This window comes from Glycine max, chromosome 14 (assembly GCF_000004515.6).
Source record: "Glycine max cultivar Williams 82 chromosome 14, Glycine_max_v4.0, whole genome shotgun sequence".
NCBI lineage: Eukaryota > Viridiplantae > Streptophyta > Magnoliopsida > Fabales > Fabaceae > Glycine > Glycine max.
The window spans coordinates 29,585,453-29,603,396 of NC_038250.2; the positions used below are offsets into that span (position 1 = coordinate 29,585,453).

Sequence of the window (17,944 nt, forward strand, 5' to 3'; positions counted from 1 at the left end):
TAAAGATTTAATCTGTTTCTAAATCAAACTGTTTAGATTTATTTGAATACAATAACAAAAACTTCTAGGTTTCTTTTTTCATCACTTTAATCCTCTGTAAGGACCATGGTGACATTTTAGATATATGAACCACTAATTTGATGACAATTTTATGAAGCAATGATAGTTTAATTCAGAAAAGATTTGTTTAAAGGACTACTAATGCATAGATGGGGGCAACTGCTACTCGTTTACTCAACCCCTATTCATGATTATTTGTTTCTTTGATCAAAATTGCGATCTCGCTGCAGAAGCACCACTAACTGCGAGAAGCACGGTGAGGCCAGACTCGAGTTGCCAATATGACTTAACAACCAACAAATCTACCTATATTTCATGGAACCTTGCAAGGACGCTAATTACAAAAATGGTAACAGTAAGTAGAATATTAATTGATTTTGGGAGAATTGAGCCAAAAAAAAAATTAGGGGGGAAAAACTGTAAAATACTTTCTGTCGAGTAAACATCCTAGTTGATATCATGTTAGCTTGACTGCTCAAGCCCAGGTAGAGAAGTTGGCTGAAGGTTTGATTTGGGGGGAACACCTGCAGACTGCTTTAGGGATCTTGGTTTTTCTTCTCCTTGCAGAGAAGCTGCTGACTTCTCGGGGCGAAAATGAGTTCCTTCCAAACCCTGATCTGGCTTTCTCTTTACCTTTTTCTTTATTAAAACACCGTCTGCACCCTTGACATCATCCAGAGAACCACTTGAACTTCCCTTTGCTCTTTCTTGTTTTGGACCATTCTCAGAAGGATTGTGAACCCGTGCAGCGGTGATTGTATTAGAAACTGTCTTGTTTACTGAAGTATGAGTATGACTGCTAGAGTCTGTAGCTAACCTTTCTCGCATGGGCTGTTGCGAAGTAATTGGACTAGGATCAAATTGAACATCCTCCTCTTGTCGAGGTGCCAATAACTTTTTCCTCTTAATTTTCTCCTGATCCTAACAATAAGTAATCAGTGAGATAGAAAACTAAACATCATTCTCAAAAATATCAAATCCTGATTGTCATCTGTACATACAAAAAACAGAAAGCAAGTTCTCCAATTCTTCTGACATCAATGGCCAAAATGTATTCGTAGCATTTAAAATCATGAAAAATTAAATGCCACATGTAAATAAATTCCTACCCCACCTCCCCAATTTTATGGCCATACAGAAATGGTCTATTAATAAATAAATGTCTAGTAAAAATACCAAGATAAACCTTAGACAAGCTACATTGCTTTAAGAGTTTGAACAGAGAAGAAACAAATAAAGTAAAGCTCCTATATAAAAGCCTTGATGGCAACAGGAAAAAACATGATTATTGGAGCATCCTCATTTTGGAAGGCCAAAGACTAAGACGGCATCAGTTATCAATTAATTTTAGAATTCATGCATGCAAGAGAATTAGTCCCTCTAATAGACTAAGGCTCGGTTTGGATAAACTTTTCCATAAACACTTATAGGAGAAGAAAATAAGGTAAAATGAACTGAGCTTCTTCCATGAGCTAAAATCAACTAATGCATTTAACTTTTATGGAAGCTCTTTTCATTTAACTTCTCCAAAAGCTAAAACACATAAGTTGATTTTAGTTTATGAAGAAACTAAATGCATTTTACCTTCTTATTTTCTTCAATAAGTAATTATGGAGAAGTTTATCCAAACAAAACCTTAACTATACTAACAGATTCAACACCATACTATGATAAGGCCCAAAGAGTGGTTAGGTAGAACAGTAAAATGGTTAGGTGGTTAAAATTTTTATTAAGGAATTTAGCTTAAATAGTAGGACAGGGAATAGAAGAGGAGCATTCAGATTTTTTATAGTTTTGGAAGCAGCACATTGACTCAGTTGTAAAAGGGGAAACCCCTGGAAGGGAAAATCCTTTTTCTGTTGTGATTCTACAAAATTGTGTATTTGCTCTCTTCGTTCTCTAGATTTCTCAGTTCTTTTTGTTCAGTTTGTAACAATTTGGTTTGAGTTGCCAGATCTTGTTTTTCCATGGACAACATGGAATTTGATAATAGAAGCTCTGGAAAATACGATGCAGTTCTTGAAGATGATCAATAACCATGGGGTATGGGGTGCAATTATGTTCTCTAATTCTCTGGATGCTCATGTGGCACAGATAATTCTGAATCAATCTTTGATGAACCTTTGGCATGGACAAAAAAAGTTGAATTACCTAATTTTGATAGCAACAGCTAGAAGGGGTGGATGGCTTAGGTATCGTCTTCTTAAGGCACACCAGACAAAGCTGACTATATTGGTAGTACAACTTGTGTCTGTCAGCATGCATGGAGAAGCAGTGCATTGATTCCAACTTTTGAGGTAAAAGAAACAGGGCTTGGGCTTGGTCTAGGAAGGGTTGATGGCAGCGTCAATGCAAGGGTTAGGGATTGGTCTAGGAAGGGTTCCCCAAGTAGTAGTCAACTAAGGGGGTCAATGCAAGGGTTTGGGATGGGTCTAGGAAGGGTTCCCCAAGTAGTAGTCAACTAAGGGGGTCGAGAGAGGAGCAGAGCAGATTAGAGAAAATGCCAAAAGCCATTGAACAAAAAATATCAATCTCTCAGTCAGATTCTTCAGATTGCAAAACCATGTCTGACTAAGAATCCATATATTGCAAAATCTAAATTTCCATTTTTAGCCAAGGTGAATCAGATTTGACACATCCAGGAAATAATAGCTCAATAAGTTAACATTTTAACAATATTTTCAGTGATTCATAATTCATAGTTATCTATTTAAAGCCATAATTAAGGTAAGGATGAAGAGACAAATTAAAAGACTCCTGTTTGGTTTCCACATAGGTATTTGCATGCTAGACCACAAATTACGATCATGGAACTCCTCTTAAATTTTCAAAACAGAGAACATGTAAACTGTAAAGGCTTCTTTGTTTTAATAGAGATTTTAGAATATTACTACACCAAAGTTAAGTGCTATTATTTATTGCAAAGGCATACCTTATGTCTGTTGTACAGTGCTCTGCGCCTTTCTTTTGACCTGCAAATTGCACGCTTGATCCCATGGTTGTCCATGTAACCATTTGGCCATAATTCCGCAAGCTGAAGAGGACAATGCACTTGAAAGTGAGAAAAAATGTTTTAAAAAAGCAAACATATTAATTTAGACACCAGAACTGCAATGCATATGCAATACACACAAAAAGTAACACAAGCTTCTGAAATAAGAGAATCATTTATGAGGACTCAGAAGAAGGAAAACAATGGCAATCAAGAAAATTTACATGTGCGAAAATACAATTGAGAATTCTTTTCAATGTTTTCAACATAGTTATCAATCCTAGATACCAATGCTTAGCAGCCAAACCTCAAGTTATAGTGGGATAGTGAATAGCATGATTGCTATTTTAAAGATTATTATACAGATATATGATCCATCATTACTTACATAATTACATATGCTAAACAATACTTGTAATTAAAATTTCTTGGCCTATTCCACACTATCAATAAAAAAATCATAGGTCTTGAGAAAAACATACAATTAAATAAAAACAAAAATGAAGGAAGAAAAATATCTATTAAGTCAGAATAGAGATGAGAACAGAGATGGGTGTTGTAAAAATTTCCATACATGCGAGGCTCCGCAGGTTTGGTTGCACAGCAGAACAAAGATAAGAGAGAAAAGAAAGGGGTTATCAACCACAGAAAAGGAGAAGAGGAAACGTAGGAAAATTGAGGGTTAGGGTTATATACGTTTTCTGAAAATGGAGGGAATTCAATTTTACACTTAAAGAACCCTCAAAAATGCTTTTCACTTTAGAGGCAGAAAAGGATTTTCACTGGCTTCTCAGCAAAAGAGGCTACAGCAGCTGTGAAGCAAAAACACCCCACCTGCAATTGTCACATCTGAATGACATTCTGCTCTGCACCTCCGCAATTGCACCACGATGGTGCACTATTGATAACTATGGTATTGAAAAGAAGGGATAGAAGAGATTTTAAATAGTACCAATTTAGTCATTTTAACTTAAACTAGGAGATATGGTAAAGAAAGTAAACCAAATCAAACCCAGAGGAAGAAGGTACTGAAAGTCTGACATGTAAAAACAAATCAAGTTTATGATTCTCTGTAGCATAAATTCATCATTCAACTCCTGATAAACACTAGAAATACATTAACTCTCTGCTAGACATATATTGAGAGGAAGGCGTAGAAAATTTGAACCACCTCAGCATACAACTTTCTGATTTGCGGACCAGCATTTTCATCTAACCCCTGGAACAATTGCAAATAAGATTCATTAAGAACATACTTCAAACCACATAGGATCTACAAAATAAATACTTTAGGTTCAAACTTCTGTACATCAACAAAAAGGTCATAGAGATCACAAATCTTGTCTTCCAATGCAGTGTCCATACTAAAATTCCTTGTAGTTATTGGCTTCCCATCAGGACCTAATTCTTGCTCCCCAGATACTCCAGCTTGCTTCTGTAGCTGAAATGCAGGAAAACATGAAAAAGCATCCCGTATTAAATAACCAAAAACTTCATTAATCAATCAAAATTACAGTTATTTCCATTAAAATTGCAATCAAGATACAATGCAAATATCAGGAAATATATCAACAAAACTAGATCGAGTTTCATAATTACAACTAATGAAATCCCTTTCCAGGTAAAAATGATACATAAGTAAACATGCCAAAATAAGGATTTGCATATAAAACTCAAAATTGCATTGAATCGATATAAAGGAAGCATCCATAAAAAAGAGTGAAAATAAGTATACTATGAATTATAACTATAATAGGGGGAACCAAAAAGTAGCTACATGAACCAGCTAAAACAAGCAAGAGTACTGAATATTAGATTTTGATATGGAATGAAATAGCAAGTATAACTATAATAAACCTTGGATTCCATAGTCGGGGCCTGCATCTTAATCATCTCAATAACTTCGTTCTTTTTCTGTTGAAACCTAACATCTTTCTCCTGCTTCGCAGACAAACCCATACTGATCATAATTTTTAAGTTTCTCTGTCGCAGGAAGACATTGAATAAGAAGATAAGTTTCAATTCAAGCATAAATGGTAACTAAAATTACCTATCTAATGATGAATATAAATATAAATTATAAACAAAGAGAAGAATAGTAGCAAAATTTCATTGACAACATAAACAATAAATAATAGGTGGGAAATTATTTTTTTTTGGATTGGGTTGTAAAAGAATGGAATTCATGGTTGAGTTTGTTTGACTTTTATACTGAAGAATAACTTTTGAAATATAATTACAGGAAATCACTAGAAAATTAGAATCCACTTGCCACAAAATTAATTTTATAGTGATAGGAATAGAGATTCTTTTTTTAAAAAAAAATCACCAGCTTCTACTGTTAGTGTTAGAAAAAAAAAACATTTTATCATGTAAAGAGTATCCATTACCACAAATTAGGGATTAGATTGATTTTTCGTATCCATGATTGATTCATTCTACCCTAATCCGTAATTATAAATAAAGAGTGTGGGTATAGAACACATGCAAGTTCTACTCACCAAGGCAACAAAGTTTTACTTTACCTAAATCTGTTTCTATAGCATTAAAAATGGGAGCTTGAGAAACTTGATCAATTACGATTAGTGAGTGTTTGGTTCAATTTACTTAAAGGAATAATTACTTATTTTTGCCCGCTTCATGAGAGAGTTTAAGAAATAAGCTAGTATTTCTCCCAAAATAAGCTATACCAATCTTGACTTAGAATCAATTCAGGAAGGCCATATGTCACTGTGGAGTCACCAAAGTCTAAAGCAAACAGGTCCTTCATTCCTGAAGGAAAACCAGTTTTTATTAAAATGAAAGTTGGCAAACAATCAATTAGAAATAAGAATTTCATAGACTCAGGCATGGCTCAGGCTAGGGTGGGGAACCCTCATAGGTCCCCCACAATAGGAGATGATTTTTTCACTTTTAGATTTATTCTCTTTTAAATCAAAGGTCCCCATTTTCTTTTTTATAATAGATAATTATCTTTCCTGATTTTCCCTTGACACCCTCACCCCTTTCCACCACAAAACCTCCATTTGCAGTAGCCTCACTCTCCCCATCAGTTCCTCCTTCATCCAACCCAAGATCCCCCTGCCCTATTATCGCTCTCCTCTCAATGACCATCTCTCCCTAGGCTCCCAAGTCCCACCAGCAGCACGACACGAACCCTCCAATGCTGTTGCACTGCCCTTGTCTGGTTCCGCAATGACTGCCTCACTGCCACCACCGAGTCCTCTCCTTCCTCATCTACTTCAACTGCGCTAACTACGCCGAGTCTGCCTCCATCGCCGCTGCACCGCCCTGGTTGAGTCTGTCTCTGACCTGTGCCAGAGCCTCTAGGCACACAGCTTCAATCTGGTAGTGTGCATCAGAAAGCCTGAGTCAGTGCTGGTGAACTTGGCGAAGGCCATCGACACTGGTTTTCTTTTTTGTTTATGGTGGGTTGTGATTTGTTTGGGTTTTAGGTGATTGTTTCCGGTAGTGCTTTGTAATGGTAGTTTATGGTGGTTGTAGTAGAGGTTATGCTGTCCTAGGGTGGTTTATGCCTTTATGGTGGCTTGTGTCATTGCAGCAGCAGTGAGGCAACGACATGGAGTGAGAGAAGGGGGTGGGGACAGATTGGGAAAAAAGAAGCAAAAAAAGAAAAAAAAAATTGAATCCTTTATTTTAAAAGTAATAAATCTAATGGCGAAAAAATCATCTGCCGCCATAAGAGGATTGCCCACCCTAGCTTGAGCCCTTAGATATATGACATTCAAATCATAAAAAGGGAAAAGGAAAAAAAAAGGAATAGAAGAGAATCAATCTTTAAGAAGGTCTCAAAAGTAAGTCACTCAATCAAACCACAATGTGATTAGGTCACGAATGTATTCAAGCCTAAAGATGGCATTGTCAAATCATATCCTAATCACTAAACAAACTACAAATAGTGCAAAAGTTCATGATAGTGGACTGGACAGCAAGATAGGTGATTTGAGAGATGCAATAATTAGTTTCAATTTTCAAATTTTGTATAACTTTTGGGTTCAACAACAAAAAGGCAGCCTAGTGCTATAAAGCTCCACCTATGCACTGGAGGATTATAACCGGAAACTGAAATACATACTAAAGGATTATCTGTTATGTTTATCAAGCTCAAATACCTTTAGTGTTCTGAGCTGAATCAGATGTCCAAGAATACTCATAAGACGGTTAAGTAACTCCTTTGATACTTTCCCTTGGCTTGCCTGCTGCAACAGAAACATATAGTCAATATTACAATGATAAATATTCTATACTCTAACTACCAGATCCAGTGAAATCAAAATATTGTATACAATGTCCAAACTGAGAAGACTTGAGAAAAAAAATACAAAATTGTGCATATATCTAGAAGCCTTTAGCATAACAACAAGAAAACAAAATTTGGCAATACCGCTAATCTAGCAACTTTAGCAAGTTTCAGCTTTATTTCTCTAGGCAATCTCCGTTTGACACCCTGAGGTGTGGTATCAGGCTCCTGGTTTTCCATAGTTGGTGGCCTTGCTGTAATAATATTTAAAAGACTTTAGCATTAGCAACAAACTTCCCACATTGCCTATAATGTGAGCTTCAAAACATTTTCCAAACTTACATTCTGCAACTATCTTCTCCAACTCTCGAATAGCTTTCTCAAGTGTTGTAATTTTAGGCCTAGCAGTAGAACCATCTTTCTTGAGCACATTTTCAGATTTCTGCATAAGCTTCAAACAAGATTTTGATTAATACAGTATATGTTACACACATAACAGTTCACTTTCACAACTTTTGTCGTCAGAAGTCATTTAAATAAGAAAATGTCATCTCACCAAGTGCACCCTGCATGGATAGTATAGTTTGCCGAAATCTTAAAGAAAAATCAACCATGTATATCATTATCCCTTAAATAGAAATTATTTTGAATGAAAAAGGATGATCCACGACGGCCAAGGTAACAAGTCAACAGATTAAATTGAAGCAATAATGCTACACTGTTAAGATCAATCACAAGGTATAAGACTCTTTTCGAGTTGTCTTTTACATTTTTTTTTACCACAATACCCTTAATTACCTTACAATCACTTCGTACCCCATTGCCCAGAGGCTCTTCGCTATGCGAAGGTATGGGGGAGGGATATTGTACGCAACCTTACCCTTGCATATGCAAAGAGGCTGTTTCCGGATTCGAACCCATGACCAACAAATCACCAAGGCACAACTTTACCGCTGCACCAGGGCTCGCCCTCCCTTAATTACCTTACAATAAATGCTATAAATCAACAAGATAAATTCATTATTTCTCTTACAAGGATTGGAGCAGAAGACTAGGACACTTTAATTAATTAGGCAAAAAGTAATTAAGTGGAAAGAGAGATGATGAGTTAACATAATTTTAAGGGTAATTTTGAAAAAATAATACAAGTTGCTAATAAATTTAATGTTGCTAACCAAATTAACTAACTTTCTTTAACGATATGAATTAGTTAAAAGAATCTTATATTTAGGAACAGAGGTAGTAATATATAATATGGTATACATTATACATTTGTCTCTATTATATAATATATTATGCATTAACATTTTTCTATATTGCCTTGTGAGCAGGGTCATGGATTCAAATCTGGAAACAGCCTCTTTGCATACGCAAGAATAAGGTTGTGTATAATAATCCTCCCCCATACCTTCACATGGCAAGGAGCCTTCGAGTACTGGGGTATGTTGGTTTTTAGTTTTTATTATACAATAATTTATAGTATAATATATGATTAATTATAAAAATAAAAATAAAAGGCAAAAGACAACCTCCCCAATTGTATGACTGTCTGGGTTGGGGAGTAGCCCAATTTAGGGTGCAGATACAACACCCACTCCCACCCAAAAACTAAGTAAGAAACCTTGGGCTCTCCCACTACAATAGTTAGCTTTGGGGCATTGGGGCTGTAGAGCATGGTAAGCAAGATGATAAGATCCAATTGCAAGGAATGAGACTTCATTCCCATGTTGGAAGTATGGGATCCTGGTGTGGCATTTATAAGGCTTTCAGCTCTCTAACTACAACTGCTAGTTTTTGTAATATGATTCTCCCAAGGTTCTTATCACACACTTTTTCCTGGCATACAGCATGTCATGCTTCAATGTAATCTGTTAATCGCAATGAAAGTTGATCTACTAGAAGTGCTTATTTGGTGGGCAGTACCATGCTTCATATGATAACTATGGCTTAGAATGGAGAATCCCTTAATTTAAAGCTGAATAGCAAAAATGAATTGATATAAGTGCAGCAGCGAACCTATTAAATTATATTAATCATATAGGAAATAAAATAAAGACAACGGAAAAGCAGCTACATAAACTTACTGGTGCTTGTATAGCAGATTTTCCCACAGACAAGTTAAGATCTGGCAGTTCACGGATGCCATTTTTATCTTTTAACCGACCAGTCTTTTCTAAATTGTCAACACTACTTGAGGTTTTTCCAGAGTGGGATTTGGAATGTGCAGATGCACTTTTTTCATGGTACTTCTGATGAGAAGTATCAAGCAAGCCACTTGCATCTTTATATTTATCACTAGTGTTCTTAGATTGAAGTACTCTGGTCTTCTTTTTTTCAGCATCTTCTGCAGCAGCAGGAGCATCATCAGTTGATACTTTTGAACAAACAGGAGGATCCGACATTGGTCTAGTGTCCGTAGTTTTCCTTTTCGAACTAATTCCAGACACATCCAATTGATTCCGAAATTTCATGTCTTCATAATGTTCACCAGGTACGCCCAAATTATGGGAGGAACTAATTGTATTTTTCACAGGTAATGATGCAGTCTTTCCAGTAGCAGTCTTGCCCACTTTTACATGTTTATTTGATACATGACTATCAATATTTTCTCCAGGATTCTTCGGAATATCTTTTCGGCGCCTTTTCTTTGCTTGCTGGATAGGTAATACTGGAGGTTCATTTCTTGTAATATAGAAAGAAACAGAAAATCAATAAAATCAGGAATTTCGTGAAAAAATTATCTACTCCAAACTACAATTTAATAGATTCAAAATGTTGGCATAACATATGTAAACAAGTGTCACAGGAAAGAATATTCAACCATAAGCCAAGAAAAAATGTTATCAGGAACAGGAAGAAAGAACTCCACAACATCAGATACTAATAAAGGCATTAAGTTATAACTGATGAAAAGTTTAACTCAAACAAAGTGATAGGTTAGTTTAAAGTACATAAAAGTAAATCCATAGTATAGAACAATAGTGTAATAGGCCAACAATCAGCAATGAAACAAGACCAACATTTCAAGCATAAAATTAACAAGTTACAGGAACCCTAATATTAGTTGTTGTCACTACTCAAACTATGACTGTGAATATCATACATGATCTCATTTCGTGTTTATATAACAACACGAGCATATATATACCTCATGGTGGCAATATTATTCCATTGACTTTAGTATTATACCCATCAACTAAAAAAGAGGAAAGTGCAAAGGCTTCCAAAATTAAGTGGTTTACAAAGAAAAGAGATAGACATAAAGAGCATAACCCAATGCATGAGGCTCCCACCTAATGGGATTTGAGGAGGGAAGATGTACACAGACATGACCCCGCAAGTCAAGAGGCTATTTCTAGGATTCAAACTAGATATGTCCAAGCCACAAGGCAGCAGCCTTAGTTTTGCACCAAGGCTAGCCCTCGCAAAAAAAAGAAATTGACATACTCAGAAAATATTCAAGCAAATAACACTTACATGCGTTCCAATTTCCCCCTATTTACAAAGAATCCATCATGTTTGATTGCAGAATTATCAACCTCAAAATACTCATCCTGCAGAAAGAACAGTAGAACTACATAAAAAAAAATATGCAAGGTGAAATGGCAACAATATAGGACAATACAATTCCTGTCATCATCAATCAATCAAAGGTCAAATAGTCATAATGTCAAGAGCAAGGTTTTAAAAAACGGTCAACGACCATGATTTGGGCCGCAATATCAAGGTTTTTTAACTGTCCGAGATTTGCCACAATATCAACAAACGTGACGAAACCACGTGACCACGATCGATATTTAAAACCCTTGTCATGAGTCATGACAAATAAAAACAGTATAAAAAGATACCAACCAATTCAGCATCATCAATGAAAGAGTCTTCTGTATCATACTGATCATCAGGAACATCAAGTGCATCCTCCTCATCACTGCTGTCCTTACCCTAAAAATGATTCAGAGTCCCATTATTCCCAACATGGAAAATAACTCAAAAAATTTAATAAAATACTTATAGTAGAAACCAATTCATTTTTGTGCAGAGCATTAAGTAACAATCTCAGGAAGCAACACACCCATACCATGTAAAGGCGTTCAATCTTCTCTATTACAGCACTGAAACGGTTTGTCTGAGGTGCGCCCTCTTCTTCAATCTCCTTAGGTTGTCCCTAAAAGCAACAAGCATTATTAAAATAGTGAAACACAAAACCACATAGTCACAAACAATTTCAAAAGACAATATGCTAATTCCTGCTGGTATAGAAGTACCCAGATGACAAATAAGTCTACTGTGGCTTAAAACAAGATAGAGTCAATTTGAGGCTTGATTACCTTGACTCCATATAATTTCATGCTACAAATAAATAGATATATACTATTGTATAGTTTTGAATTATAAGAACAGAATTCAAAACAACAGCACTTGTCCTATTAAAATAAGTAGGTGCCAGATACTGGTGAACTGTACCCTATTTACTTTTTGATGTTTGCTAACTTATTTGTTTCCCAAATAATAAAAAAGCCTTATTCAGATCTATCTAATAATCTCAAAAGAAAATTCAGCTAATAAAAATATCTACATATTAGAATATGTATTGAAGGTAGAAGACAAAGGTATGGAACAACTAAAAAATATGCAAATAATACTTTATTGATTTTTATGCCAAATACAATGCCCTTTAACAAGGGTGAGCCTTGAATCAACGGTAATGTTGCTGCTGTGACGAGGAAGTCATGGGTTCACCTCTTGGGAAAAAGCCTCTCCACTTGGCGGGGGTAAGGCATGTCCTCATCAAAGGCTTTGTGCATCTACCCTCCCCAGACCCCAAGAGATGAGAACCTCGCACACTGGATCACCTTTTTATTAACTACCTTAAACTAATGAGAAAAATCTAAGGCTTAAGTTATGAAACTAGTTAGCATAACATTAACTCCAAATACACCTATATATCACTTTAAATAAAGGCAAATGACATGATGTTCCATCAGTTCACCAAATTTAAAAAAGGACCACACATTAATAGTGTGTTACTGTGTTTGGATTTGCATCGGGGATGCACATTTTCACGTCCAGTCAGCTAATCGACATAGAAGCAACATTTCCTTGCTTTAGCGTTGATGCAATTATACCATGCCAAAACCAGTGTAGTTAAATAGCAGCTAAGGCAGAATGGCGAGGTGGAATTTTTGCCAACCATCATAGGCAATTTGTGAAGAAAGGCCCGCAATGGCGGCGCCATAAGTTGCAATGGCATGTTTATGTGGTGGAATTTTGGCATTCCACCATTCGCCATGGATAACACTGGACAAAACACAAATACAAACAGACAGACATTAAGTCAATAGGCATAACGCATTCAACCTAATAAATATGAAGTCAAATACAACTACTTCCGCGAGCAAATCGACTTCGACACGACAAAACCCTTTTAAATAATTTTCCATAAGAGCAGTGCCACGCAGCACAAACCATTGACGAAAACCAACAAGAAACATCGTGGCATAACACGAATCCAAATTAAGTCAATGGGCATAAAGCATTCAACCTAATAAATTTCAAGTCAAATACAAGTACTTCCGCTAACAATTCGACTTTGCCATGACAAAACCCTTTCAAATAATTTCCTGTAAGATCAGCGCCGTACGGCACAAACCATTGCCGAAAACGACAAGAAACATCCTGGCACTTCCCAGATAACAACATGACAGGTCAATCATTAACAGTTTAGCAGAACGTAATCCTAAAAAATAGCACTATCCTAATTCCTAACTCTTATTTTAGTCCGGGAAAAAAAAAGCCACAGCTCAGTCAAGAACCACTCTTGCAAATTACAATTCAAAATATCATCCATACACCACAGTAACCCTCTCACAAATTGCAACCTACTCACCGAATCACAATGTACGTGAACAGAAATTTCAGAAACAAAAACACATAAACCTAAATGAAAATTTCAGAAACACATTATTACTCGAAACAACAATTCGGAACCTAAAAAGAGGCTCACCGGAGCGATTCTGGACTCGAGCGCAGGGTTCGCATTGGGAGCGCGGTGCTCCGGTGCGGAAGCAGATCCATTGTTGACCTTGTTGGCGTCCTTCATGAGCTTCTTCCACGACACTATGGTGGTCTCTCCCGGCCGGAGCTCCACCGTGAACATTTGCCGGTCGCCTTTCTTCACGAACGACGACTGAGCCCTCGCCGTCGCCGACGAGGAATCGCCGCCGCCAACGAGAGGAGCCATCTCCTCCGCCGCCATCGATTGGCGAGTTTATCGGGCGTCGGCGCGAGATTTCGGGGAGAAACTGTTAGGGCGCGAGAAACATGGCGGAAGATGAAACGTTAATAATAATAAGCCCTAGAAACTGAAAAGCGAACAGATAGAACGAGAAGAGGAAGAAGTGGAGAAGCGAATTGGGATTGCGCGGGATTCAAAATTGAGAGGAAGAAAAGAAAGATAAAAATAAAAGAAAATATTATGGAAAATTAAAAGAAAAAAAAAGGGGGATTGTGAAGGGGTTTAAAGTTTAACTGGACTCGGTCGTAAAATTTTTCCAGTCTTCTGTTTTCCGAGAATGGGAGGGAGGGAAAAGAGAATTGGGGCGGGTAAGGGTATTCTTTGGGCCGGACCCGGATCCTGTGTTCGATGAGATAGTTTTTTCTGGCTCTTGCTATTTACACCCGAAACGCCCTTTCTGCCCCATAATTACCCATTATATCCATTTTCACACACATTTTGCTTCCCAAGGTCTTTCCAAAATTACATATACCTATTCTAGAAATGTGTCTCTAGAGCTATGAATCATAGTTTCAGACATATACTTTCGGAATAAGTATATTTTTTAATAAAATATCACTTAACAATTAAGATGATTGACGAAAAATAAAAAAAATGATAAACGTTTATCTTATATTCATATTTGTTAGTATTATTTTCATTCTACCATTAGTGTTCATTAAATCCTATCTAAAATCTTATTTTCATCTTATCTTTATTATTCTTTAAACCCTAATTTTAAACTATCTACATCATATATTTATTATATAATATTATGTTTTCATCATTATTATACAATATTTTGTGTTTTCCTTCATGTGACACTATGTTTTAAGGTACATTCATCACTAACTTCATATACCATACACCTTAATTACAAAGCAAAGCTTTTGACAATGGTTTCTTTCCTTTAAGTGTGTTCATTCATTTTCTAATCCAAGTCTACATCAACGATTCAATGACACATGAAGTTAGTGAAGAACATACCTTTAAATGCATGGTCAAATGCTAATAATCGAAATACACTCCAACGTCCATATATTTGAATCTTTTACTTTATTTGAAGCCTACTTACCTTCCTTCGAAACATGGAGACCTAGATTTTGAATCATCGAGGTCAATTTTTTTTCTTTTTCAATTGCTTCAGGCCATTACTTCCATTGTTTCATGTTCAAATATTTAAATTCAAAATATTTAAATTTATGCAAAGCAATTTTTAAACATGTTTTTAACTAGGACGATTACTGTCAACCATCTATTCATTCTATTGGCCATTGTCAACACCCAATTCTATCTAGGTTACTTACTATTTCATAAAAAAAAAAAAGAAATAAGAGAAGATAAAAAAAAGTTTTACTTAATAAATTTCTAATTGTCAAGTTATTGGCTCATTAACCCACACCCATAGTCCAAACCAGTTTTGAACCCAATTCATATTCATTTAAGACAAAAAACCTAGCAATCACATCGCCTCCCTCTGTTTCATTTGAGGCATTCCCACTACTGTACTAAATCCATCGTGTATTATAGGCTCCCACACACGTCATCCATGCAACCACACTTCATCTTGCACAAAGAGCATTGTCGCGCCATCTCTTCATGTTGCACAAGCTCTACAAAGTCATGTGCTCTACCTCATAGGCCACTGACTACATACAAAAATGAGAAGTGCTAGCTGAAGAAGGAAGATCAAAAGGGAAGTCAATCATCTCCTTTTTCTAAAATAAAGAGAAGGATTGGCATGCTCATTGGGACCATTGGACAATGACGTGCATAATTCTTTGATGGAGCCTTTTCTCTTCCTCTATATATTATCAAAAGAAGAGGAATAAAGGGGATAGATTTTTCTTCCTAGGACTGAGGGGAAAGGTTCTTCTGTAAAAGGGGAAAGAGAATTGGGAGGAGAAAAACTTCTTGTATTTTTTTGTCCTAAAAGAACAACTTTGATTGTTTTTGGGTACTAAACTCTTCATAGAAGGAAAACTTCAAATTGGTAATCCTTTTTAATTACATGTATTTCCTTTTATTGCACAATTATCGTATAAAGAATGTCTCATACTACATATTCATTTGATGTTCTATAAATGACACTACACGTAAGGCTCTTAATAAATCGATGATAGAATCCAATTAATCCCAAGAATCCATGTAAGGTTCTAAAAGAACATGGATGGGGCCATTGTTAGATGGCCTGCACCTTCTCTGGAACTGGTTCCACACCTTTCTCTGACACCAGGTGGCCCAAATACTCGATCTGATTCTAAGCAAAGCTGGACTTGGACAATTTAAGGCAAAATTGGCCAACCTGCAAAACCTGAAAAGCACGTTCCAAATGCAACAGACGATTGTTGAAGGGTTTACTATAAATTAAGATATTATCGAAGAAAAAAATAATGAATTTATGCGGGAACGGTTTAAAAATCTCATTCATCGTGGCTTGAAAAGTCGAGGAAGCATTACACAACCCAAAGGGCATCACTCAAAACTCGTAATGTCCATGGTGTGTTTTGAACGCAGTTTTGCTCATGTCCTCATTCCTCATCAGATTTTGATGGTATCCTTGTAGCAGATCGAGCTTTATGAACCACTGCTCTCCTCCTAGCTCGTCCAGTAGTTCATCCACATTTGAAATTTGAAAGTGATCCTTGATAGTGATTGCGTTCAATGCACGATAATCCTTGAAAGTAAGGATAACGATAAGGTTTGACATTTACTGGGCCGGATGTTGGGAAGTAGAGTGATGGTGTGATTAGTGGTTCTAAGTGGTGGTAAGGTCATGGGTGGTTGAAATAAGTTGGCATATCGTTTGGTGATCCTTATCGACTGTCGAAAAATGGTGGAAGGAGGTTTGGATTTGGTTTGAAGGAGTCTTTAAGCGTATGTGATATAATTCACTCGCTGCATCGAATTTCACTAAGCGCTTGAGCTAATGGGTGTTGATCGCATTGAAGCCATTTTTGCGGTCTCCCCGTAATTCCACAACTATGTCAGCATGCAAGAACTTCATCGTCAGGTCATTATAATCCATGAGGATAGGGCCGAGAGACTTTAGCCATTGTACGCCTAATACCAGGTTAGCTCCACGCAGTGGTAGGACATGGAAATCAACGAAGAAAGCTCAGCCTTGTATAAGAATGGCAACATTGTTGTAGAGCTGCCGGTATTCAAGCTCGTTGTCGTTATCATCTGTGACGCGTAAAGGGTTCGTGGGTTGTGTAGTGAGGCCCAACATTCAAATCAAGCATTCTAGGATGAAGTTGTGGGTGCTACCCCCATCACTTAGTATTAGCACTCGCTGATTTGAGACTTGGACCACTAAGCGTAGAGTTTCAAGGGCAACATGGCCCAAAAGGGCATGTAGGCTTATTTGGGCCTGAATTGGTTCGTCTGTCTCCATCGGGTCAGGGCACATCGAGTCCAAGAGATCATCCAGTGGCACCTCATCGTCATCCGCAATCAACAAGAAAAGTTCGGGAGAGCATTTGTGGTCCCTTGTGAATTTCTTGTCGCACTTGAAGCATAGTCCCTTCTCACATCGAGTGGTTATCTTCTCCGGCAATAATCATTTAAAAGGAATTGGAGGATGTTTGGTCGGGGTTGGAAGCAGAGGTGAGGAGGGGTGGATTGTGGAAGTTGTGGTGATAGAGAACCTATCATACTGACACTGGGCTTGTTGCGTGTTGTTCACTATGAATCATTGAACTTCTCTTCCTACAATTTAGCCAGAGTTAATGCTTGTATTAACGTTAATGGTTGCTTTGGAGCCAAGCCAGAGACGAAGTAACTCAGCAAGAAAGGTGTTGGTAAGTTGATGATTTGATTGGCTAAGGATTCAAACTTCGATAAGTAATCATTGGCTGAACTGCATTGTGTTAGTTTGAAGAGAGTGCCAGTGGGGTCCTCGTAAGTCGACAAAGTGGGCTTCCAATGCCTAAAGTAAACCAGTCCATGAGGTGAGTTGTCCATTCCTTGTCATCCATTAGAACCAAGCTAACGTTGGTCCTTCCATGTAGAAGGAGGCTATAGTGAGATGATCATGTTATAGGGTGTAGTGATACTGGAAGAACTAGGTTATCTTGAAGATCCGACCCATAGGATCCAAGCCATTGAATCGCAAAACCTCCAGCTTCATGCGATGTTGGGTTGAAGATTGTGTGGCCGCTTGGGGAGTCGTGCCGGAGGAAACCAGTGAGTGTTGGTTGGTCTCTAACTAAGCCATTTTTTTGAAGCAAATCGTCAGTTTTGTGGACATGGAATTCTGGGTTGCAGTGAGCTGGATTTGGGTGGAGGTAAGTTTGGCAATGACTTCTTCAATTTTGTTAGACTTAGAACGTGTGGATTCCGCCATGGAAGCTCA

At 37.1% G+C, this 17,944-nt stretch overlaps 1 protein-coding gene and 1 long non-coding RNA gene across 9 annotated transcripts; both read right to left on the reverse strand.

Annotated features, from left to right (window-relative positions):
* Positions 1 to 346: 346 nt before the first annotated feature.
* LOC100799794 (ubinuclein-1) lies at positions 347 to 13,891 on the reverse strand. Of its 8 annotated transcripts, none has more exons than XM_041008993.1 (13): positions 13,318 to 13,891; positions 11,392 to 11,478; positions 11,166 to 11,255; positions 10,791 to 10,867; positions 9,398 to 9,995; positions 7,656 to 7,755; positions 7,458 to 7,567; positions 7,186 to 7,272; positions 4,910 to 5,035; positions 4,362 to 4,493; positions 4,224 to 4,271; positions 2,993 to 3,094; positions 347 to 975 (listed from the first exon to the last, which is right to left on the reverse strand). In XM_041008993.1, exons 1-13 carry the CDS (start codon positions 13,567 to 13,569, stop codon positions 523 to 525), a joined length of 2,262 nt encoding a protein of 753 aa, XP_040864927.1. In that variant the 5' UTR covers positions 13,570 to 13,891; the 3' UTR covers positions 347 to 522. The 8 variants fall into 8 exon arrangements, with proteins under 8 accessions (XP_040864927.1, XP_014622483.1, XP_040864926.1 ...); XM_014766997.3 differs by having other exon boundaries at positions 7,656 to 7,764; XM_041008992.1 differs by having other exon boundaries at positions 347 to 981; positions 7,186 to 7,269; positions 13,318 to 13,890.
* Positions 5,420 to 6,031, reverse strand: LOC100784268 (uncharacterized). The gene has a single exon (NR_157274.1). It is a non-coding gene; the product is annotated as an uncharacterized lncRNA (long non-coding RNA).
* Positions 13,892 to 17,944: the final 4,053 nt, after the last annotated feature.